This window comes from Crassostrea angulata, chromosome 1 (genome assembly GCF_025612915.1).
Source record: "Crassostrea angulata isolate pt1a10 chromosome 1, ASM2561291v2, whole genome shotgun sequence".
Taxonomy (NCBI): Eukaryota; Metazoa; Mollusca; class Bivalvia; order Ostreida; family Ostreidae; genus Magallana; species Magallana angulata.
In genome coordinates, this window is record NC_069111.1 from 49,090,365 (window position 1) to 49,115,637 (window position 25,273).

Sequence of the window (25,273 nt, forward strand, 5' to 3'; positions counted from 1 at the left end):
TACTTTGAAATTGCTTTTGAGGTCAACTGTATGCACTGAAGTGTAAAGCAGACGTATTTTATCTTACCATCCTACTGCCTGTAATTCCTATCCTTTGTCTATTCCGAATACACAGTTAGCGTCTGCTTTCAGGGGTATACTTCTGACTGGGTTTACTCTGTGTCCACTCTGGGTTTACTTTGGGTTTACTCTGGGTTTACCCTGGGTCCACTCTAGTAAACCCGAAGTAAACCCAGAGTAAACCCAGAAAGTAAACCCAGAGTTTAGTTGGGGTTTACTTTCTGTTAGGTTGGGTCTGTGTATTTGGGATTTGTATGAACTACATTAAAATTAGAGGGCATTCAACGCGAGATATAATTCTTCGTCTTAAAAAATAATTATATTTCTTAGTATTTTGTAGGGATTTTTTTTTAAAGACCGTGAGTTCAAAGGTAAAAAATATGATTGAATGTAAAAATTGAATGCTTCACTAGAATTATCGTGTCAGAAACACGTTATTTAAAGAATGGCGTATGCTCTAAATTATTTAAAACTTTTTTTGTTTGTATAAAAAAAAATGGAATATCTATTTATTTTGCAAAGAAGACACTGTGGAATTTTAAAATTTTGTTGTGAATAAACGTATGATATTAATATTAAATAAATTTTGTCAAGTAATGTTTACTTAATGAGACGGATTTTTTTTTTATATATAAAAATAATTAATGAAAAACACTTTAGTTCATATTTTACAAGGACATTTCTTTCATATATTAAATAATTTAATTCTGGTTGTAACGCGCTTTCTGATTGGCTAAAAAATTATTTTATATCGTATAAAGAATGTTGCCTACGTCATAGTAAGACTAACGTCAAAAACGTATCAATACGCCTGACGTTACGTTTGAATTTTGTACAATATTACGTCATTTGAAAGGTTAAATGATCGTTTTTATCTACAATGAAGTGTAAAAAAATTAAATTATAAGCAATGAATTCAATATTTATTAGTTTTATACGATATAAAATGGTTTGATACAGTTTACGCTTTTTTATAAACCGCTTCGCGGTTTATAAAGCGTAAACTGCCACAAACCATTTTATATCGTATAAAACAAATAAATATTGAATTTATTCCTTAATTTTAAAAATGTAAGGTAATCATTGAAAAAAAAATATTGGAACTAAAATGCGAAACTTTTGGGGAAATAATGCTAGCTATACATGTAACTATGACGTATTTTATTATGACGTCATAGTTACCATTGAGTCTAAGACATCAACATGGGAAAGCGAAAATCTTCGAAGATGTTTAATTTATTTAGTCGTTTTGGAAGAAGGCGACAAAGAAGGAGTGAGGTAGATGTTGTAGATATAGACACTTTCTCGTCTGTTATTACAGACTGCCAGCCCTCTACATCTACGGCACCTTATCCTACAGATTATTATGCAGTTTATTCGGAATCGTCCGCGAGTTCGTCTTTGATGTCAGTTCTAGAATTCTTAAGGGAAAAAGACAACGACACCTCAAAGACACAGCCGGAAAGTGAAATGCCAAGTGGAAGAGGAAAATGTCCCCCAGGAGCAGGCAAACATTCTAAAAAGGTTCGAGAATCTCCACAGAAAATAGAAAATGTCGCCACAAAGGCACGAGACCTTCATATCCCAAGTGGAGAAGGCAAATCATGCGGAGCAGGCAAAAAATCTAAAATGGTGTCGGTTCAGGAGTCTCCCAAAGGAGCAGACAATAAAGCCAAAGACGTCACTCATTTATTCCTTGCAAGAGAGTCCGGCCCACCCCCCAAACAGCCGCCACCGAAGCCTGTTCGATTATCTTTCTTTGAAAGATTAAAGAGATTAGGCAAAAATAAAGTCGCACCCCAGCCTAGAGTGGAGGAAAAGTCCAGCGTCAAAATCAGCATTGTGCCGGAACTGGCTGGATTCAGAGGGGAGTTCCTGGCTTCCACTGTTGAATTACCTGAAGCAGAAGCTAGTAGTGCTGAGTCGTCTGTAGATTTGTCGAGGCTCAGTCCTGCCCCAGCAGTCGTTCAGGACTACTACCCCAGCACCCTTGTTGGCTTTTTTGAGCGGTAAGTAGATGCATGCATGGAAAATTTGAGTCATTTCATTCATGACATGTAAATCATAACGAAACATTTTAACTACAACAAACGCAACTTGATTCAAAGTATGTTATTGTTTATACTTTAAAAAAAATAACAAAGCGACCGTGATCTTGTCACTATACCACCCTTTTTAGTTTTTAGCATGTGAATTTAAGAAGTTGAGACCCTATGGGTTCCCTCTATATAGATTTGCACATGCATTTGGTACACATGATTATCTATAATTGGAATATTGGTGTTTTTTTTCTCAGGGGGTGCTGAAAACACAGAAAAACAAAAACGTTAAGCGAGAGGGGGAGGGGTGAGACGGAGGGAGTTAAAAGGGGATAGGATTTTGGAGGAGTTTTAAGCATCTCAAGAACTTTTTTATTGTGGATATAACAGCTAACATTATACAGAAAATTGTTCATCGTATTCATGAGTGGAATTCAAATTTGGCGGGAGCGGAAACTTCGCTTTTGATATATATAGCACACAGAAGAAAACTTGTTCTACAGGTTTTAGTTATAAATAGATCGATCCGGTAGGACAGCTCATGTAAACACAACACCGTGTCGGCACACCTGAAAACATGGGCTACAAAAGCGGTTCAGGTAAGATGTTTGAATGAACTTTCATCAAAAAACTATTATAGGTCTAATTCGTTGACACAGTAATTAATTTCGCGCTTAAATTAAATATTCTGGACAGTACAATCCAAAACGTTTGACTATAGATGTTGAGTAAAATGAATGCTTCTATTTTTTCAGTTCACACTTTTTTTAATGAACTATGTATGAAATTTACTTATGATATATGGAATAATTTTTGGTTATTCTATTTGCAGGATTGCCAGTGAAGGAGATCGTGTTTGGGATTTCCAACACAATATTTCTGGTTTGTGCAATTCATTGCCATTCCCCATACTGAACATATCAGATTTTGTAATCTAAATTCTCAGTAAAGAAATTTCGGTAACAGTGAAAAATTATGTCTGTTGGAATTTTAGCCAAATGAATTAACTAACCAGCAATTGGTTTGGGAGATTAAAATTTAAGGAAACAGGGAAAACTTATAGTCATATACATCATATACATTTGGGAGTTTTAATTGTGAATCTAATATATGTATAAGCTATAGCTACATGTACATGAATGAATTATTTATTACCCCCTTTGTTGCAGTTGATGGGCCTGGCAGTATTCATTGTGGGCGTTTACCTGAAGGTCTCACGATCCGTGTATACTGAACTCCTGGACAGCCGTGAATTCGAGACGGGCACCGCCTTATGTGTGTCCGCAGGAATCATTGTTGTGGTGGTCTCCTTAATAGGATTCTGGGGGCTATGGATGAAGAGTAAATTCATTCTCAGTTTGGTGAGAATTTTATATTTTATCCTAGAATGCTAGCTTTCATACACATTCACAAACACTAGCATGCTTAATAATATTGTAATTTACCTATATCTCATGTGTGAATAATTAAATGTACTAAATATCATTTGCTCAATTTGCTTAGTTTTTTTATTGGTCTTTTCCAGTACTTTTTCTCGGTCCTTATTATCTTCTGTCTAGAGATTGCTGCAGGAATTATCGCATACATTTACAGAAACAAAGTAAGTATATTCATTAATTCATTGACTGCCTTAATCCTCTCTGTGAAGTTGGGCTTCTTGTTTTTCTCTTGCCACAAATGATTGAAACTTTTGTTCTTCACCATTGGACAGATAGAGGAGATAATTGAGGAGGATTTGAGGACCGGGCTAAAAGACACAAAGAGGAGAATAGCCTGGGACACAGTGCAAGAAAAGGTCAGTTTGAAATTGATCAGGAAAAAAATATACATTTACAGATATTCGTACATGTATGTTGTTTGACTGTGATATTTGAGGGGGTTTTTTTATTTGAAGTCAGGTAAGACATTATATACAAAAAAAAATTTTAATTGTCCTCTCCCCTTTAACATATGTCATTTACCAAAAATCAAAATAATTCTGGTATTTGCATGGCTGTATATACAGCTACTGTATACAGGAAAAAATTTGCTCCTGTTTTATTTTAGCCCCTTTCGCCCTCATTGTCAGTTGGTGAATTTGTTACTGGGCGAATTCCAATGTCTCATATTATCTCTCTTTAAAAACAACTGTGTCTGAAATATAAGACTGGGTGAAACTGTTTGCATGTAGAGGGGCGAAAATTACACTCCTATACGTATGGTATTTCAATAAACATCAAATTCACAGAACTTCTTTGGTCAATAGATTTGATAATTTAATCTGGTAATTAATATCAGAGATATCAATGTAGATATTTATGATTGTAATTTGTTTTCTGTTTGACAGTATGAATGCTGTGGAGTTCATAATTACACGGATTGGATGGGCGTCTACGATGTAAATGTTCCCTCTTCTATTCCGGACTCCTGTTGTGGATATCCAGATTGTGGGGAGTCTGGATCAATGGCTGCCTGGAGGATTGTAGGTTTTTCTTAAAATCCTGCATTTCATACATTGATGAACACAAGTTTTGTAATACTTTTCTTCAGTGGTTGTACTTGTATTTTAATCAATAGGATTTTTTTTAAAATTATCTTGGAACTTATAACTTGAATCTGTTTTTCCACTTCTTATTCAATGGAGCAATTAAAAAATGACATTTAATTAAAATAATAATTAAACAAAATTCTTACTAGAAATTATTCTTTCAAATGAAGAATTTGATATTAGGATTGATATTTTAATCATATTTTTTTTTTATCAGGGTTGTGTTGAAGATGCCAAGGACTGGCTGAAGGAGAACTACTTACTCCTGGGACTTGTGTGTGTGGTGATCGGGGCCATTCATGTAAGTATCAGACTCATCAGACTCTCTGCTCTTGACTTAGAGATACTTTTATAATGAAGGGCATCCCCCTTTTTAGCTGTGCATTTAATATGTACTTATCGTTCAATTTGTTTCAGGTTTTGTTGTTGATTGTGACAGCAGCTCTAATTATTCTCCTGAGGTTGAATGGCTGAGTGTGGAGACGTGGTGTTGTTTTATTGACATTTAGGGATCGATTTAATGGTGCACCTTAATATGTAAACTAAAACCAAGAAGAGCCGAATTTAGGAACTCTTTGGTGCACAGTATAAGTGCTGAGCCAAATTTGAATACACAATGAGTGAATTATACCGGTAGATAGAAGTATCATATCCTATACTGAGCATTTGAAATAAAATGCTTTCAATGAATCTCAAACTCTTGAACTGGATATTCATTTACATGCAAGATATTTTTGCAAAACTTGCATATATTGTACATGTGGAAGATCAACACTTGTGAATCAAAAAGTGTTTTCTTTTGTTTATTCAATATTGTGTTTGCCTAAACACCTTTGATAGATTTTGGAAGTTTAAAAAACACTTTATCGCTACCTTTTTCTAGGTTTTATTTTTTTCCATGGAAGTAATGTAACTGATGTATGAAAAGTTCACATCAATGTATGATAGGGACTGGAGAACTTACTTTTTACAGTTGTTTTTATAGTGTAGCCTTTTACACAACTTGGAATAATATTTTGTGTTGCCTAAATTTATGTGTATATTATGATATATGACAAATGATAAATTTATATTTTGCATAATAAAAGCTGATTTGATATTTATGAATTAAGTTTTTATTTGAACTGGTATTCATTGACTCCATGTGCTTGACTGTAGAATTTGTTTTTCAACATGAAGATAAATCAATGATTTCAGTGAAGATCTAGATAATACATGTGCATATGTATGCATGAATATCTCAGATTCAGTAGATGAGCATTTAGTAAATTAATGAAATGTTTTGGAAGGAGGCTTCACACTGCAACTGCTAGTTCAAAGTCCAGAATATTGTGCTCCCAAGGGACATAACCCAGTGCACATAAACTTGACCTTATAAGTCACTAATATTTTTTTTATTATTAATAAGAATTAATTTAATCGGACTCGGTTGTAACACATTGTTCATGCTAATTATATTTTCATACCAATTCAAATCAAAATAATGTGCTACACTTAAATAAAACTCAACAAAAAACCAAGGGGAGTCCCACTGAAGATAAAACCTAATGTAGATGACTGGCTCCCTTTATTTTCTGGACAGAATCCAGTATCATTTCCAAGATTAGCTGACCTGATACACAAGTTTCATTCCAATATTATTGAAAAAAAAATAGTTCATTCATTCTACACTGAATTGATATTTGGAATAAATAAAATAACCTTCCACATCAAAATGTTTTCATTGACTAGTTGATTTCCTCGTACATGTAAAGAACTGAAAATGCCAGCGACTGATAGTTAAGAATTAAATAAAAACTGCCGAAACTTATCAACTGATGTCAAAATTCCTCAATTTTTCAATTTTAACATTTTTCATTCAGGGCAACACATTTGATTTTACAACTGATAACACGCAGAAAAAATATAAGATAGTGCATTTTCAAGTATTTTTTATTCTGTAAGAATATTATTCAGAATTCACCAGTACACCATGACTCTTTGACTACTCTGCATCCATGGCACTAAGCGATAAATGATAGTTCATTAAAGTCTAAAATCTTGTTAACAGAACAGCGTGAAGATATGAACCAGTGTTTTCACCATTAAAATGTCTCGTCAAGCATTTTCATAAACTACAATTATATACAGCATATTGTACATAAATATCATATAAATATTGATAAAGCAATTTAATAATCAGTTCAAACATGGATTCTAACCTTCGTTAATCCTATTCTATATATATATACAAGTCTGGCAAATATTATTTATATTATTGTATTATTGATGGTCACAAACAAATTTAAGTAACTAATAAATTACGTAGACAATATGACTAGATAATAAATAAACAATTCATAATCATAGAATCTATAAGATTTATATACATGCACAAACACCAAACTATAGTGTATATAGAAATAAGTTTTCAAGAGATTTAAAATCTATTGCCAGATCTACAGTACTAAATCTTCTGAGGTCTGCTTAAACAACACAGAACATTCCTATGTAAACAGCAGAAAATTCGTTCCATGCAGATTTAACCGTCCACAAGACTTGTGTCAGAATATCAATTATTGTATAGCTTTGAAATGATTTGATGCAAGAATGCAGCAAGCGATTATACAATTGATTAAGACAGAGTAAAAATTTTCAGTCTTTTTATCATACATACCGGTACATTCACAAGGACATTATAGGACAAATAGTGAAAATGTAATGAAATGCACATAAAACATCAATGAAAAAAATCTTTCCCAGCAGTAACAAGAAGAAAACTAGGGCATTAGATTTCAAATATAAAGGCACAAACATAACCAGGTCAAAGTTCACAATAAAACGAAGCTACAGTATCTAAAACAGAGACTACAGAACAGGGACTCCACAAGACATATACCACAATACCTGTATGTATTTTATCACAGCTTGGTAGGAATGTAAAACAGAAGGACAAGGGTACCAGTAATTGTAATACGCATTAAAAAAAAAAGACGGGAACCAGTCAAATGGAATGCCCTTCTGACAGACGGAATACAATTGGATAGAAAATTAAAGTAAAATATACAAACTTGATCTAAAATATTAAATCAAATAAAATATTCTTGTTTCTCGTGTAAAATTCGCAAAAGTATAAGCACAGCCTTTCACTCATAAAAAAATATTCAAAAAGTCATATAAAACTTTGTGCTCTTAAATATACAGCGATATAACTATAAATATATAACATCCTGGTTCATATAACAATATTTATCATTCAATATTGCTATCACTAAGGTCTAAAAATTCCATAAATAGGTTTTTCCAGAGAAATATATACGTCCCTGGTTTTTCGTTGGAATGAAAAGGTCCATTTTGATTTAATTGGTTCATGAGTATATTAATGTTTCATTCATCATGTTCATTACTAAATACTTCTGCAAACATTTATGCAGTTTGTGTCAGTAGATTAGTTGATATTCATGCTCATTCATAACAAAATGTCTTTTCAAACAATTGCTGGAAAAAGTCCAAATGATTTGGAAATGTTAGAGGGGGAGTAACTGCTAAACTGGCTCAGTCAACAGGAAGTAGTTCTCTAGAAATGGCTCCATCCCCTCGGTCTTTATCAAGCCACTGCTTACATGGGAAAGTTTTCTTCTCGTTTGTTCCCAGGTTGATAACCTCCACTTTATCCAGGAACCAGGCAGGTCGGAAATTCTTGTTGTCATGCTCGATTCGAACTTTTTCAATTTCTCCTGAATGACAAAAGCAATATGTGTACATGTAAATCCAAGCAACAAGACAATAAGTTTTTAAAAAATTGCCTGCTATACTATTCTTTTAATCTAGAATAAAATAAATTTGTATCAAATTGTCAATTTACCTAGATCAAGACATTCAATCTCAAATTTGTCGATTTGGTTTCGCTCGAAGAGATCCCTCCAGCTCTGCTCCAGAACTCGCTTTCCTGAGTCCCCATTGGCTCCGTAAATTGTTAGGTACACATTGGCATTTGTTCCAGCACCAAACACATCTCCTGTATAGACTACAATCTGATACTTCACAGAGGCAAGACCTGTAATGTAAAATTTTTAATATTAGGTATACTTTTTGGAGATTTAATGATTAGTACAACATACACAGGTAAGTCATCACTGAAAAAAACCTGAGAATTCAAGACTGTTTCAAGTTGTGACTCAAACAACAGAATACTCTTGAATCCCCCAGTAATACACTTGAACACCCCTGTCATATACTTGAATTCCCCAGTCATACACTTGAATACCCCAGTTAAACACTTGAATTCCCCAGTCATACACTTGAATGCCCCTGTCATACACTTTAATCTCCCTGTCATACACTTGAGTGGCTCATTCCTACACTTACTTCTCACAACAGACACCTGGCTCTGCTCCACATCCTTAAGCTCCAGTTCTTTGCCCATGCTACGCTTGAATGGAGATGACCCGATCTCGACCCAGTCCTTGCACGGGAACACGTACTTGTCCCCGGTGCTGGTGTCCGTGACGGAGACCTGGTAACAGTACCACATGGCGTCCTTGCCTTCCAGGTCCTGAAGAGGCTTGTCCTCTCGCTCGTACGCCCCCACGATCACCTTCTGTATCTTGCCCAGGTTCTTACAGCTATGGCTGAAGGAGTTGGTGTCACCTCTGAAAAAACAAAGGAGTTGGTATTAACAAAATATCCTTTAAATCAGTATTATCTTCATCCTTACAAACATTGTGTTGTAGTTGATGACTTTTTCCATGGGTCATTAAGTCAGTATACCTTCTGAGTATTTTATCCCTGGCACTGTTCTTCATCTTCATTTTGGTTTCTCCTTTCTTGCCCTTGATAATCAGCCAGCCATTGTGTACAGTGCTGGCCTTCTCTTTGTCAGCTGTCTTCACCTCAATTTCATAAACTAAAATGACAGGAGCCAAACAATTATGTCTCTAATTTAGGGATTTTATTCACATTTTTTCTCCGGAAGGGGGGGGGGGATTGTGATATGAAGAACTAATGGGTTTTATAATTCAATTCTATATAATTATACAAATACAAAATCCTGAACTTGTTGGAGAAGCATCTTCTCATTCCATCTTATTTACTGCGCAAACATTCAGATAGTTTTTAACTATTTTTAAACAAACGGCTTCATACACCCACCAGTTTCATCCTGCCCCCCTGGGGTCAGGGGTCGTGTGGCACAGGTCAGCTCCCTTACAATCTGTTTGTCGTCCTCCTTTTTGGACAGCCATTTCCCGCAATGGAACGTGTACTTCTTCCTGCTGGACATGTCCTCCACTTCTATGTAGTCTAAATGCCAGGCAGCTCCAAAACCTACAGGAAATTCAAGAAATACTATGTTACTTTATATAATATTATTAAACATTTATAAACTTTTGAAAATGCCTTCCACATATTCAAGGTAGACAAAAAAATATCCTTGGCATGTAATTCAAACAATTACAGTTCTTCTTTTGAAAAGGAAGGGGGAAATAAAATACTATATATATGTACATAAAAAGTTTTACTTGCCTAATGACTTTTAACGATGACTTTTGTGTGATAGCAGTGTTGCATTGTATGTATAATGTTGTTATACTAAGCAGAAGCAGATACTTGTAACTGTATACAGTATGAAAGTGTAAGCTCATGGAACATAATATACATTGAATACCTTGCTTTACCTTTCAAGAGAATTAAATTGCCAGTTTTGAACAACTTTTACATATTCATAGTTTAGTGCAGAGTGTATATAATTTGTATAGCACTAAAAAAAAACTGTAATACTAAAACAAACAGTAAATAACAATTCACACACACTGAGGGCAAGGCAACTTATCTAATGCACTCAATTACAAAAGACTTCAACAAGGAGTTTTAAACAAAGGTAACATAGACAAGAATAACATATATCAGAACTATTGTAAGTACTGTCAATGTTATGAACATTGTAAGTACATGTACTTAGTACTGTCAATGTTATGAACATTGTAAGTACCAGGGATGGGGTAATGGTAATTTGTAATGGTAATTGAGTGTAATTAATTACAAATTTTGATGTAATTGGAAGTAATGTGTAATTGGCCACATTTTCAATTACATGTAATGGTAATTTAATTAATTACTTTCAAAAAAGGCATGTAATTCCAATTACTTTTCAATTACTTTCAATTACACACTGATGTACATAGAAATATGAAGCTGTCCACTACCCATTTTGCCCCACAAAATGGTACATTAGGTCTAGTTCGAAGAGTAGTTAAAAAGCATGGAAATATTATTATATATACATGTATCATACTAGATATTTTTCAAAATGGATTTTTTCAGTGATTCAATATTTAATGATAAGTTTCCCAAATTTAATTAAGTACATGTATTTGATGATTTGTTTGATCTCTTTTTTCTTAAAAAATACTTATTTCCCTTCTTATTAGAATAATTAGTGTGTCAATTATCATTGAGTTAGTTTAAAACATCAGTGTTTAATTCACAAACAAAATCAGTGTTATCGAAATTATATAAACTATCAAGTCATGCTTTGTGTTTGATAGCCTAAAATACACAGAGCTAAAATGCATGGCTTCAAATGGGTATAAGTTTTTGATGCCTAACATGTCCACAGGGTGTGTTCCCTTATTTGCTAACATTTTGATAATTAGGTAGAGAACAACAGGTGTGAATTGTGTTTTGATAACAATTACATGTGTATAGTCCGCCCTCTACCTGAGATTAACCTGTACTTTGGCATTGTATTTACAAAGAAAAAAAATAGTGTATAAAAATGCAAAGGAGAAAGTTTATATATAATAGTTTTGCATGCAAGAAATACTTTAGTTGACATGGTAGGTGTAAGTTAAGGGATATGACTTTTAAATGTTTATTGAATATCAGGGTGTATAGGACACCTCCACATTGTGACTACCAGTACCTGCGTTTTAACATAAACAATAAAAACCATATTTATATTTTTTCTTTCCAAAAATTGTAACAAATTATCAGAATAGTTAGCAAATTCTCAAACAGTGAAATCATTTTGATTATATATGAGGAAATTTTATTCATATTATAAAAATACCTCGTTATTATAATGTTTATGTGTTGTATATAAATCATGGTTTTAGTAAATGATGAAAATGTAATTTGTAATTTAATTAATTACATCTGCAAAGTAATTGTAATTTAATTAATTACATTTGAAAACTCTTGTAATGGTAATGGTAATTTAATTGAAGAATTTAAGCAAGTAATTGTAATTTAATTAATTACTTTCCATTGTAATTGACCCCATCCCTGGTAAGTACATGTACTTAGTACTGTCAATGTTATGAACATTGTAAGTACATGTACTTAGTACTGTCAATGTTATGAACATTGTAAGTACATGTACTTAGTACTGTCAATATTATGAGCAGATCTTTCTTCGTATACAAGTAAACTTCACTCTCTGTACCGAATACTCCTAGAACCCATGCATTTCTAGTCAGGGTCAATTTTAAAATACTTTACATGTATTATATGCATAAACCACTAAATTAGAACATCTTTATAGGCAGTTTTATTGTACTACAATAAGAAAACATGATCAAATAATACTAGGGTAGCTATATAAAGTTTGTAGTAGAAAGCCAAAGTACAAGATCTAGAAAGACTTATAGTTACCTAGAAGTTCTTAGAAAGAAAAGGAAAAGAAAGGAAAATTAGTACATCAAAAATTAGTACATCAACGAATCAGTCAAAACATGCAGATTAACGGTACACAATATTACATGTAATTTACCAAAGTAGGGAATTAAAGAAAACCACGGACAGTGAGTACAAGTATTGTAAATATGGTACTGTACAAAATGTGAGAAAAGTTCATTATTTTTCAAAGAAATACATGCAAAGGGGAAAAACTCTGATCAAAGAGAAATAAATAAATTAAAGTTAATATAGAGGAAAAGATTAAGGATCATTATTTCTGGGAAATAATGTGCACGATATTCCACATACCTTTATTGTCATGCCACACCCGGCACTTTGACATCTCCCCAATACTCAGCATGTCATTGTGCGTAAACACATCCAGCTGATCATTTTCAAACGGACTCTTGTTGGTCTCCGATTTCTTCAGATGGAGTTCTCCAGTGTCACCGTTTGAGCCGAAAAGAATGACGTACACATTGGCGTCCGTGCCAGCCCCAGGTACATTGGAGGTCTTCACAGAGATCTTGTACGTTGTTCCTGGAAATAAAATAGGGGAATTGATAATGAAGATCTAAATACATCAACATCTCGTATCTGATAATCTAAATCATTCAGCCCATTCATTTAGAACCATTTTAACAAGACCTTGGACTTTCGGTAGGACATAACTATTTCTTGTATCAAAACAAGTTAAAAATGAAGCTGGTTTTGAGTTAAAGTACAAAATGTGTAGTCTTAGCTCAAAAGCCAGACCAATCTTATTGATTTCAAAGAGCCATGGCTAAGTAGCAAGAATAGAAATAGACAGGTCTTCATCACATTGCTGTTTGACACAACTACCCAAAGTCCAAGCTCTTGTTAAAATGGTTCTATCATAAGCAGAAGCTTCAAATTAAAAAAAACATTTAAATCAACCACATACTCAAGTATTTCATGATTGTTCTGTAAATATCATAAAGGAATTTTAATTATTAACTTTATTCAAATCTTAAATAAAATTAATTCACTTGAATACCTTACACTTTTGAGTTTTATAATTTGATTCATCACACATTTCCAATGAATACTATTTAAGCAATATTGACAGTCGTCCATTCATTGGGTGATGTGTGCCCATATATACTTACTAGAAATGACCTCTTTGCCTCGCTTGGTGGCTGGAATGTCTCTCCAGTATTTTTTATCTTCACTCTTCTTTCCAAACCACTGGTTGCACTCAAATTTATACTTCACACCAGTGGCAGTGTTGAACATATCAATCTGAAAACAAATATAAACAATCTAACTATGTACACATAATATCTTACACTATTTTGATTATGCAATGAATCATATTGTGTAGAAACCTAAACAAAGAAAGCATTCCTACCCTTTCTAAGAACCAGCTCTGGCGGCTTCCACTGGCCGATGTTTCCACACGGATTTTCTTTAAGGCTCCTACATCTTCCAACTCAAGCTATAACAAACAATAAAAAAATTCAATAAATATACACATCAACATTTATATTTAAACCATCTCTTAGCCATTTGAAATAGCTGTAATTGCAGCCTACTCTTATGTTATCCTCCCTGGCTCTTTCAAATCTATCAGAGGCTTTTTCAAGTTCCACCGGAGTTGTGGTTCCTTTATCGCCTGAAGCGGAGAGCATGATCTTCATGTCTGTCCCCGCATGATCCACATCACCGGTCACCACTGTGCACTCATATGTAACCTCTGGAAAACCAATTTATATTTCAAATTTGTGGTAGAATTGGCCAATTCCCATTTCTTTTTCATTCCCATTCCATATATTAAAACAATGAAATTTTAATATGCTAGAAACCTTCAGATTTATTTACATTTGCAAGTGCTCTCTCTCTCTCTCTCTCTCTCTCTCTCTCTCTCTCTCTCTCTCTCCTCTCTCTCTCTCTCTCTCTCTCTCTCTCTCTCTCTCTCTCTCATTTTACCAATATTCTTACTACCGGTACTTTAATGTTCTAACACTCCTAAAATATGATCACTGAAATTTAACAATGCAATCAAATGTCATTAAGTGTTAGAAAATTTATTTCATTATGCACGTCCTACCCAAACACCTTAATGAGAACACTTACTTGGTCTATAAGAGGTAATGGAGCTCATTCCTTCGTCCAATGAGAATGTCCGCTCCGTCCTTCCATCACTCTTATCCCTTGCCAGCCACTGGCCACATGAGAACAGGAAGTTCTTGCCTTTAGTGGGCATGTCCACGCTGACCTGTTTAACAAACCAACCACTACCAGGGGCGGTGCCATCATGTCCAAGCTGTGGAAGAGTAAAAATTACAGTCAATTAATGGTCAGTAGGCTAATTACTTAAAATGAAGTCATACCGTCTCCAATTAATCCTAATTTCATTTCATGTTATTCATTTATTCTAGGTCAAATGATTATATATTCATTGAAGAAAAAAGTTAAGGACTTATCAAAATATAACTAAGAAAAGACGTTGAGTTTGAAACAAAAATTTTAAGTCTTAATCCAGCTAAAAACAGGGTGTGATTTCCAACTTTATAAATACACGATTGCAAACTCATCTAAAGTACAGCATAACCCACAGTCTTTACCTTAATTCTCTTCACTTCATTAACATCTGGTGCATCAAATGAGAAGGTCTTCACTGATCCTGGCTCAAACTTGTCCCCACTCTGAGCAAACTCTAGATACTGGGTCCCTGTGTGTAACTTCTTGGTTCCAAAAATAACTATCCACACATTGGCATCTGTACCATTATCCTCTCCTTCCCCGGTCCAGATCTTAACACTATAAGGAATTTCTGAATCAAAAAATGATAATTAAAATTAGTACAAATATTTACAGATTACCGAGTAAATTACTGATTTCATGACATATGTCTAAGAAAAATACTATGTAATAGTTAGATCATATTACAGGTAAGTAAAATTTATGCGATTAAGAAGGGGGCGGAGGGAGTGAACCGACCAAGCCTCTTCTTAATCGCATAAATTTTACTCAATATGATCTAACTTTCTTAAAACATAACCCACTTTTTCATTTGCGGATCAGAAGTTCCACACTATTCAAATATTATCTCTTTATTTTGAAAATGTGACATCGATGTGAACTTAGAGAAATTCTTAAAGGCATCACTTAATAGAATACTTAGCGACTGCTGATTGGATGAAAAAGTGGGTTATGTTCTAATTACTTATATAGTTCAAGATAATATCATGTGGATTTGTACTGATCTTAATACAAGTCAAGTCTTTGTAAATATGTAGATGTATATGCCTGACATATTACATCAAAGATGTTGGACTGCTAACTTACGTTCTAGCATCACGGCCCAGACTTTAGACTTGTAATTTAAGATCTAGCATCACAGCCCAGACTTTGGACTTGTAATTTACGTTCTAGCATCACAGCCCAGACTTTGGACTTGTAACTTATGTTCTAGCATCACAGCCCAGACTTTGGACTTGTAACTTATGTTCTAGCATCACAGCCCAGACTTTGGACTTGTAACTTACGTTCTAGCATCACAGCCTAGACTTTGGACTTGTAACTTACGTTCTAGCATCACAGCCCAGACTTTGGACTTGTAACTTACGTTCTAGCATCACAGCCCAGACTTTGGACTTGTAACTTACGTTCTAGCATCACAACCCAGACTTTGGACTTGTAACTTGTGTTCAAGCATCACAGTCCAGACTTTGGACTTGTAACTTGTGTTCAAGCATCACAGCCCAGACTTTGGACTTGTAACTTATGTTCTAGCATCACAGTCCAGACTTTGGACTTGTAACTTGGGTTCAAGCATCACAGCCCAGACTTTGGACTTGTAACTTACGTTCTAGCATCACAACCCAGACTTTGGACTTGTAACTTGTGTTCAAGCATCACAGCCCAGACTATGGACTTGTAGCTTACGTTCTAGCCTGGACAGATTGTCCATCTCTTCCTCTTGCATCAGTTGTTTCCGCTTGACACGGGGACTCTTGGAGAATGGATCAATGCTCGACTCTAAGCTGGCCACTGATCCCCCAAAGCGAGTTGACTTGAGAGTCCCTGTACTAGAGCCCATTTCACCGTCATATCCCTAACAGAGGAATATAGAGTATTTAAACTCAGATGTACAGAACATTGATACCTATAAAACTTGAAGATTTCAACTATTATTTCAAGTACATGTACTTATTAAAAAATGTATCACTTTTGTTTAACTTATCATGGCCTCTTTCATTATAATAATTATCCATTCACAATTTTCAATGCACTGAAGTCTGATTGCATTTGACCTTGACCCTTAATCTTACCTTGACATACAGTGACCTCTCGATCTTGCAGTCATCCTTGGACTTTGACAGCCATCTTTCGCAGTGGAACATGTACGACTTGTTGCTATCAGCGACATCTATCACCTCCACATAGTCCAAGTTCCAAGATGGATCTAGATTTTTGTTGTCATGCCAAATTTTGACTCTGTAGATTTTTCCTAGATCAGCTGCCTCCACCTTGAAAACATCAATCTGGAAGAGAAAAGGAAGAAGATCATTTTAATGAAACTGTTTGAAATAGAGTTTGAATTGCAAAGTATTTTTTCGTCCTTAAACTCTGAAGAGGAGAAAATAATGAATAAAATTGATACACTATATAACACACTTTAAATGAAAACCTGTATCTTGTTCTTATCAATAAATTATTGAACTTACATGATTTCTTTCAAATTTGTCCATGTGAGTCTCAGAATGGGCTAGTTTTCTTTCCCCCGTGTTGCCAAATTCTCCATAAATGTTGATGAAGACGTTGGCATCTGTTCCTCCTCGGAAGACGTCGCCTGTTTTCACATTGACGGTGTATACCTTCACTGCAATATCAACATAACCACATATAAGCACTGTTCAATGTGTATCAAATTTAGATTAACCTTAGTAGATGAATTACATGTACACAGTAAATCTTTCAGTACTAGTTTCAAAATGATCTGAATTGAAACACAGAAAAATAATCTGCTCCAAATTCAATGTGCAGTGGTTCTACTCGGATCTTGATCAAAATGTAGTGAGATATCCATTGGAGTAAGACTCGGATTTCTCCACTCACTCTGAAGCTTGTCCTTGACCTTCACTTCTTTCTTTTCCACTTCCCCGTCTTTACGGATGGTTTCTTTGATAATCTTTTCAGGTAACAATTCTCGCACAATTTCCTTGTCATCTTCGTCACGGGCAAGCCAGCGGTTACACGGGAAGACATATAGTTTAGATCCCTGTTCAAAGGAAAGTTCATTGTTTAAAATTCCCTCAATATTATTAGATAATTTTATTGAACATTCTAATGTATTCTCCATTCATATTATGGTAACCTATCAGTAAAATAAGAATTAAATCTCAAAATAAGCTATTTTTTTTAGAATTTGAAACAGAGTAACCTTTAAGCTCAATGAAACCAGTGCTTGTACATTGAATTGTTAGTATTCTAAATTAGAATTGATATGTACTAACACTATGGTTTGTACATGTTGTGTTGATTAATATATGACTTCACTATTGGTAGAGACTGTAGACATATATAACACGATCACTACAGAACACTCCAAAAATACAGGGTGTTCAAGTTTTGAGAAAAATGAACCAAAGACATCATGAAAAAAAATAAATAAAATGAAGTCAAATTAATTAAGTTTTTAAGCAAAAAATAATGGGGAAAAAGTTTTTGAACAGAAACTATTGAGAGTTTACACAAACATTGGCTTCTGAAATAGAAGGTTAATACAGTGCTGTCATAATAGGGTAAGAGTCTGTATTGTGAACTAAATTGCTACACAATGCAAGAAATTTAAGATTAAGAAAACAACATTTTGTCAAGAGAAATAAAAGTCAAGTGACAGAATTCCTACAACAGGTGCGCCAACAAACCTGAGATACTTTTGTCCTACGTGATCCCTTCATAAAATCAAATTCTATCATTTAATATTAGGCAAAGATTGGTAACACTCTCATTCTAGCTGTTTAATTAATTATAATCATCATAAGATCTCTGAGTAAAATCCTCTTTGTGCAGTGACATCTTTGTTCATAGCATTATCTGTCATACGGTAATTATTTCCTGTACCCTAAAATCCTTTCGGTACTTTAATACATGAACAATACCGCTTTTAGAGCTCTTACCTTTCCTGAGGCACTGTTGAGGGTTCGAACCTCAACCTTCTCCAGATGCCAGCCGGCAAACAGTCCAGCATTGTCATGACCAATTCTTAACTTGGTCAGATCTCCGACATCTTCCAGCTAAAAGGAAACATGTATGACGCATATGTTACACATCTGATTGTAACATTTCATGTACATAAATGTTTATACATGTATAGGTAAATATTTCAAAAACATTAATTTATCTAAATTGCATTCCTTTGATATTCTCTAAATGAATTAATGCTGCAAAATCTGAACCACAGTGTGATTGTTTGCAAAAAATATATATACAAGTACCCACAATGTTTAATTTTTCTTTGTAATATGTAGTTACAAATAAAAGAGTTATCTTTCCCTTGCTTGTTCTGGATCTACATACCTCCACAACAAACACATCCACTTGACCTTTCTTGAACTTTCCTGACCTCTCCTGTTTTGTACACAGGGACTTTTGCTGTGTACACTGCATGTCTTTACCAAACAACTGGACGTACACATCAGCGCTTGTATCAGCTCCAGATTTGTCACTGGTGTAAGTTCTAATTTCATATGGAATGCCTGAAATTCAGAATAAAAAGTAAAATATTTCAGCAATTACTGATTCCATGACCATTGAAAAAAGATACATTGACATGTTATATTGTCATATCTTAATGTTACCAAAAATAAATATAAACTACGGGCACTGAAATGACAGTACATGTAGATTTCAATGAATGTACTAAGTAAAAAAAGGAGAGCGTTATATAAATCATCCAACAACAAATAAGTCCAATTCTTACATGGAGTGTACTCCTCAGTTTCCAGATTCTGAGGAAACAGTTCCCTTTCAATTTTCCCGTCGTCTTTTCCCTTGGCCAGCCACCGGTTGCAGGGAAATGTCCAGGATTTCCCGAGGGAAGGACAATCAATGATGACCTTATCCAAGAACCAGTCGGAGCGGAACCCAGAGTCATCATGGCTTATGCTAAGTCAAACAAGATCAAGTTCTCAAATAATTTGTACATTTAAAAAAAAAAAAGAAATTTATCTCATAAAGATGTTCATATATATGTATTCCAAATTTGACTGTCCTTTACTCCATGCATTCTGTATACTTACACAATCTTTTCCAGTTCTCCAATGTTCACAACTTCTAACACAAACTCATCATCATGTCCTGCCTCAAACTTGTCAGAATACGTCAGGGATGACTTTAGCGGAATCTTGTCTGTAAAATGTAGATTGCATCTTTGTTTGATTCATATTCTTCTTTTCCAATGAAAAACACACTGGTGTGGTATGGTTTGTCATTATTTTTTAAAGCCTTCAATAATGTATTGGGAATAAATTTCCTGGGAACATACCTGTATGGTCCTTATCTCCGTAAAGCTTGACAAACACATTGGCATTCGTGCCAGATCCAAACTCTGTGCCGGTGATCACATGGACATGGTAGGTCGTCATAGCAGCTGAGAGGTCAAGGTTAAAATAATAAATAGATAATAAATTCAACACAGTTTATCATTTTAACAGAAGGAACAAAAGTAAAGCACATATAGTATTTAATTTCTAAAAACTATTTCCCAGATAAAATGATGAAATTGTTCAGTGACTCAACTGATCATTAATATGTTTTTATTGTATTGTATTTGTATAATTTAACCTTTTTGATTACATCAGAACTGACCTTTGGTTTCCAGGGCGACCTCCATTCTGGCCGAGTCCTCTCGCTCGAGTTTCTTGAGCACAGATTTATCCACGGGTACCAGTTCTCTACAGATTTGTCCATCGTCCTTGTTTTTGGCCAACCAGCGCTGACAAAGGAAGTAGTATCTACAAACAGTTCAATAGTTTTTGAACGCCTTTAATATTTAGGCAGGATAGAGATACATTTAGGTAAATGATTCTTGTCAGAGATATTTTTCCTGTAAATGTTACATCTCAATCTGGTACTGAGTTAAGGTAGATGTACTCCACACTGGTGACTTACGTTTTCTTGTTCTTGGTATCTTCAACTTCCACCCTGTCCAAAAACCAGGCCGCGCCCACTAATCCTGAGTTGTCATGCCGAATACGACACTTTGTTAAACTACCGAGTTCCACGGCCTTTATTGTGAAAATGTCCTCCTTAAACATTCCAATTAAGAATCAGATATTAGTCCAAAATGTAACATCATGTGTATCACATTATCTAAAACCTTCTTTAAGTTGCAAATGTAATACAGAATACCTGGTAAGTAAGTAATAAGCTGCAAATATTGTTTTCAAATACCCTCTTTAAAAGGCCATTTATCATTCATCGGCTTTGTCTTGACACAAATTTGGATAAAAGCTATCATAATGGAATTACCTTTCCAGATTCAAACTTATTAATGTTGGTGCTGCTGGTTTTGAGCTGCCTCTCCCCTGAATCCACAGGGTTGTTCTTGTAGGTGCCAAACAGGGTCAGGAATACATTGGCGTCCGTGCCTGCCCCGCTTACTTTACCAGTGTACACACGGACAATGTACTCAACATCTACAAATCAGAAACAGAACCAGTCAGAATATCAAACCAATCTACAGATAATCATGATGCTTAAATATATCAAGTCTGTTAATTCTTCAATTGAAAATGTTTGAACTTGCAGATTAAAAGAAACTCTTGTTATCAACAATAATTTTTCAGACCCAAAGTAACTTAAATTTCCTACCATCAAGTGCTTTTCTGAGAGGTTTTCCGTCTTTGTCAGTAGGAATAAGCTCGCGGATGATTTGTTTGTCATCTTCGTCGCTGGCAAACCATCTGTTGACATAGAACCAGTAGTCAATGGTCTCCTCTCCATCGTAGACTTCATCCTCCTCCTGCACCGTTTTCAGATCCGACTTCCTCTGATGAATAAAATAAAAATTTTGCCAATGATAACCTCACATATCAAGACCAGATATCAATTATCACTTTTTCAAATCATTTTCAATAAATGTTCATTTTCAAGCAGTTTCTGTCAATGTTTTTTTAAATTTTAAGGTTATGAGGATCCAATGCAAACATTTCCGATTCTTTAAAATTCATTTCAAAGAAAATTATTTTCTGTAATTTATGTCCAAATTTTGGAACTTTATGGGTCTAAAATCCTCCCAGATATACAGCGTTTCACATATTTTCAGCATATCTTTCAAAACATTACAATAATGTACTAACCCTGAGGCTCCTCTTGCGTCGTGGGGTTTGGGAGGAAGAACTGCTGTCTGAATCCTGGTCGTCATTCTGCTGAATCAGCGACTGTCTCCTCTCCTGGGCAGCGTCCACCTTGGGCGTCTTACCTGTCTTTGACTTCTTTTTAGTTCCTGCTTTAGGCCTTCTTTGGATTAACAACTGTGAATGAATATGAAATAAGAAGTATGAAATACGGAGTACCTATATTCATAGGTGATTCTACCATGAGATATTTCTCCAAGTCAATATATCAAGGCACTATAAAATGTTATCTACCTTTTCCAAGTGCCATCCAGCTCCAAAGCCTTTTCCGTCATGTCCTATTCTGATCTTTAGTAAATCACCAATATCTTTTTGCTCAAGCTATTTAAGACAATAAAAAATTAAATTCTGATGTCCTGTTTTAAATATTGATGATTTATAGTTTAATGTCTTGAATCCATAAATGTAGGAAAGTTTTTTACATTGCCCTTTTGAGATAAAGATCAAAAGATGTGACTAGGTACTCCAAATATAGTAAATCATTGAAAAATGAGTTTCTATAACTCTAAAAGAATCTTCTTTAGAGTACCAGTATCTTCCCTGCAGCAGTGAGAATAGGTTCCAAAACATATTTGCAATTATTAACCAATCAAAAATTTCATGGATACTCGCCTTGAACTTTTCTTTCATGCCTCGTTCAAAGTTATCGGACCTGTTGTTGAGCACTATCTCGTCTGTTTTTCCCTCCGTACCATACATCTGGATGAAGACATTGGCATCAGTTCCGGCTTTTGATATGTCACTTGTCCAAACTGTCACCTCATAAGGAATTTCTTAAACAAACAAGAATCCAAAATTAATTTCAAATTAATAGCCTTACTCTTTGAATATCATAGACAAGAAAATTAGCATTTAACAATTAAAAAAAAAAATAGCCATCTTGGAATTCTTATTTTTATAGTTTATGAAACAATAATTGCATTTACAGTGAATATTATCTGAATGCATGTACTGTTAAGTTTCATTCAGACATGATACATATAAAAACTTTTATTAAAAATAAAACAAAGCACCTAAATCTAATTAAGCTTTAAAATCATATCCAGGCACATGTATATGTGTTACTTATGATCTCATTAATCTTAAACATTCACATCCGATTTCCTAACTACAGTAACAACAAGGGGGTCAGCTATGGGAAGTAAAATCAAAATTCTGAAAACTATCATGTTGTGAAGCATATAATTCATTGCAATATTCCACAAAATCTTCATGCAGGTTTAAATTTTCTACCATTCATGTTCATAAGTCTGTTATACAAAGATAATCCTACATATAGTCACAATTACTGACTAACTACCCTCTGAAAAAGCCAAATATGTCAAAATGCATAAAATGAGAGTATTCATTAGACAGGCTAGAAAAATTTGGAAAATAAAACATGACGATCTTCATGCACGTTTCCCATTTTACCCTCTTCATCACAATCTGGGGTCACTGTGGGGTCAACAGCATCTGGTACATTTGTAAATAAATATAATATTATGTAAAAACATTTCTAATAATTCAGAAATTCTATGATAATTTTTTCCTATTCTTTTCACAGAATTGACTGTATTTGAGTTCTTTTTAAAATGATAGTAAGCAGTGTTTTGAGAGCAAAACATATCGTTAGTTTGTCTTACCATGCAGAGGGAACACAATATGATTACCATGTTATCTTGTACAACACAGTCCAATGAGAAATAACAAACAAAAGTTTAACCCAACAATGTACATGATGTATTTTGAATTGCATTTGCCATAATAATTTTCCTTCTAGATCATTCTTCAAATCATTTGCTTATATCAAATATTATATATATATATATATATATATATATATATATATATATATATATATATATATATATATATATATATATATATATATATATATATATATATATTGATTCTTTAAAATATTTAAAACTTCATTGGTTAGCATGATGATTCATAAATCAACAACATGGTGCTTTTAATTTATCTCTTTAATTCACACCAACTTGTCCATACCTTTTACAACAGCTAAAACATTTTTAAAAAATAGAAAACAGTGAATTGCACAGTTATTGTTATCCTTCGATGTTAACTGAGTTCATTTGCATAAAACATCAAATGCATCAATCAATGTTAAAACATCAATCTATGTCACGCAAGGAGAGAGCTAGAATTCCTGTAAATAGTGCAGAATGGGAGCTGAATGCTTGTCATCTTGTTCACACAGTATCTCTGTGTTATTGTCACACAAAATCAATGCCAACTCTTACTCTGGCGTACGAGCCATCGAAGGCCCCTTCCTCTATATCCTAGTATATATACATGTAATATCATTAGTTAGTGTTTGATTCAAAGAAATTTTCCCACATAACCCTCTGCAGTCAACACATGCATTATCTATTTTGGAAGGGGGAGGGGGATAGAAAACATGAATCAAAAGAAAATTGTTTGATTCAGTTACACACAAACTAAGAATGTAATTTCCCACAAAATCATTTAAGTGCATTGTGTACGAACATATTGTAATAGAAAGTGTTCCAGATTATGTCAAGACTTGTGATATTGCTAGACTGCATGTATCAACTGAGTCTTCAAACAACAGAGAATAACAAATTTACTCCAATAGCACATGAAGGAGAGGGGAAAATGAAGACTTATCCAGAAAACTTAACTTTGGATCCCCTAGATTGGAACTTATGTTCTATATCATGTAAGAAACACAAAAAAAGTAAATTAGAAACCCCAAATATTAAGCTGAAATCAAGAGTATTACAATTTAAACTGCAATTTTTACTTCATGCAAAAAAGTAAAAATAAAAGTGACCTACTTTTTTCTCTTTCCTCTTTAAAAGAGGGTTCCAGTTCTATTTCTATTTCACCATCTTCTTCGCTTTTGTCTAACCAGCGATGACAGGCAAACACGTACTGCTCACCGATGGATGGAATATCAATCCGTACCTCATCCAAAAACCAACCCGAGCCAAAATTGGCTCCATCGTGTCCTATTCGGATTCTCTTGATCTGTAACAAGTGACAAATAAAGACTAAAGCAGAATAAAGGTGACAATAGTTACTGTTGTTTTGTTTCTTTGATATCACATTTTTTATCCCTATTCATAAATGGCATTGTAATTACGGAATAATGTAAATGAAGATCCTAACAAATCTGTGACAGTAATTTTATACACGTACAACAAAACAACATAGTGTTCTGTGTATATGTAACACACCTTGCCGATATCTTCAGCATGAAGAATAAAGTGATCTGTTCTGTTTCTCTCAAACTTGTTGGAAGTGGACTCCGCATTTTCTAGCTTCAATAAACCTGTGTCGCCCTTCTCCCCAAATATCTTGAGGTGAACGTTGGCATCAGTGCCAGCTTTGGACACATCTCCCGTCTTCACGTACACATTGTATGTGGTTTCTGAAAATCATTCAAATAATTCAATAACTTCATGAATGCTGAATCAAATCTAAGAAATTCAAGCATTTTTTTCTGATGCCAAGTTGAATAGTGCTGATATAATTTGAGTTTTCTATTTGTTATGTTTCAAATGAGTACTCCTTTGTCATGGCATTCTGCAATATTTTTACTTGTTGAGTGAATAAAATGAAAAAATCAA

General features: G+C 34.2%; 3 protein-coding genes across 5 annotated transcripts in view; 2 read left to right on the forward strand and 1 right to left on the reverse strand.

Annotated features, from left to right (window-relative positions):
- Window positions 1-1,263: 1,263 nt before the first annotated feature.
- On the forward strand, window positions 1,264-2,443 carry LOC128172524 (uncharacterized). The gene is made up of 2 exons (XM_052838316.1): window positions 1,264-2,069; window positions 2,357-2,443. Exons 1-2 carry the CDS (start codon window positions 1,264-1,266, stop codon window positions 2,364-2,366), a joined length of 816 nt encoding a protein of 271 aa, XP_052694276.1. The 3' UTR covers window positions 2,367-2,443.
- A 110-nt stretch (window positions 2,444-2,553) lies between these two features.
- LOC128172607 (tetraspanin-9-like) lies at window positions 2,554-5,725 on the forward strand. The gene is made up of 8 exons (XM_052838415.1): window positions 2,554-2,698; window positions 2,932-2,981; window positions 3,269-3,460; window positions 3,625-3,699; window positions 3,811-3,894; window positions 4,426-4,560; window positions 4,844-4,927; window positions 5,044-5,725. The coding sequence occupies exons 1-8, from the start codon at window positions 2,677-2,679 to the stop codon at window positions 5,098-5,100; spliced, it is 699 nt and encodes a 232-aa protein (XP_052694375.1). The 5' UTR covers window positions 2,554-2,676; the 3' UTR covers window positions 5,101-5,725.
- An 815-nt stretch (window positions 5,726-6,540) lies between these two features.
- LOC128172206 (lipoxygenase homology domain-containing protein 1-like) overlaps window positions 6,541-25,273 on the reverse strand; it is a 33,003-nt gene continuing 14,270 nt past the window's right edge. For 2 of the 3 annotated variants that reach the window (XM_052838085.1, XM_052838024.1), the window contains 30 exons: window positions 24,881-25,074; window positions 24,479-24,671; window positions 22,284-22,444; window positions 21,906-21,992; window positions 21,615-21,788; window positions 21,127-21,304; window positions 20,785-20,951; window positions 20,425-20,561; window positions 20,122-20,267; window positions 19,799-19,903; window positions 19,554-19,662; window positions 19,235-19,419; window positions 18,832-19,010; window positions 18,432-18,548; window positions 18,180-18,206; window positions 17,368-17,530; window positions 16,977-17,131; window positions 16,581-16,793; window positions 16,195-16,363; window positions 14,871-15,079; window positions 14,380-14,569; window positions 13,839-13,999; window positions 13,655-13,741; window positions 13,413-13,545; window positions 12,592-12,822; window positions 9,757-9,930; window positions 9,376-9,511; window positions 8,974-9,257; window positions 8,471-8,662; window positions 6,541-8,342 (listed from right to left, as the gene is read on the reverse strand). In XM_052838085.1, coding sequence (XP_052694045.1) covers window positions 8,161-8,342; window positions 8,471-8,662; window positions 8,974-9,257; window positions 9,376-9,511; window positions 9,757-9,930; window positions 12,592-12,822; window positions 13,413-13,545; window positions 13,655-13,741; window positions 13,839-13,999; window positions 14,380-14,569; window positions 14,871-15,079; window positions 16,195-16,363; window positions 16,581-16,793; window positions 16,977-17,131; window positions 17,368-17,530; window positions 18,180-18,206; window positions 18,432-18,548; window positions 18,832-19,010; window positions 19,235-19,419; window positions 19,554-19,662; window positions 19,799-19,903; window positions 20,122-20,267; window positions 20,425-20,561; window positions 20,785-20,951; window positions 21,127-21,304; window positions 21,615-21,788; window positions 21,906-21,992; window positions 22,284-22,444; window positions 24,479-24,671; window positions 24,881-25,074 — 4,838 coding nt within the window. In that variant the 3' untranslated portion in view covers window positions 6,541-8,160. The remainder of the gene's footprint in view (window positions 8,343-8,470; window positions 8,663-8,973; window positions 9,258-9,375; window positions 9,512-9,756; window positions 9,931-12,591; window positions 12,823-13,412; window positions 13,546-13,654; window positions 13,742-13,838; window positions 14,000-14,379; window positions 14,570-14,870; window positions 15,080-16,194; window positions 16,364-16,580; window positions 16,794-16,976; window positions 17,132-17,367; window positions 17,531-18,179; window positions 18,207-18,431; window positions 18,549-18,831; window positions 19,011-19,234; window positions 19,420-19,553; window positions 19,663-19,798; window positions 19,904-20,121; window positions 20,268-20,424; window positions 20,562-20,784; window positions 20,952-21,126; window positions 21,305-21,614; window positions 21,789-21,905; window positions 21,993-22,283; window positions 22,445-24,478; window positions 24,672-24,880; window positions 25,075-25,273) is intronic. The other variant, XM_052838152.1, reaches the window with a different exon arrangement.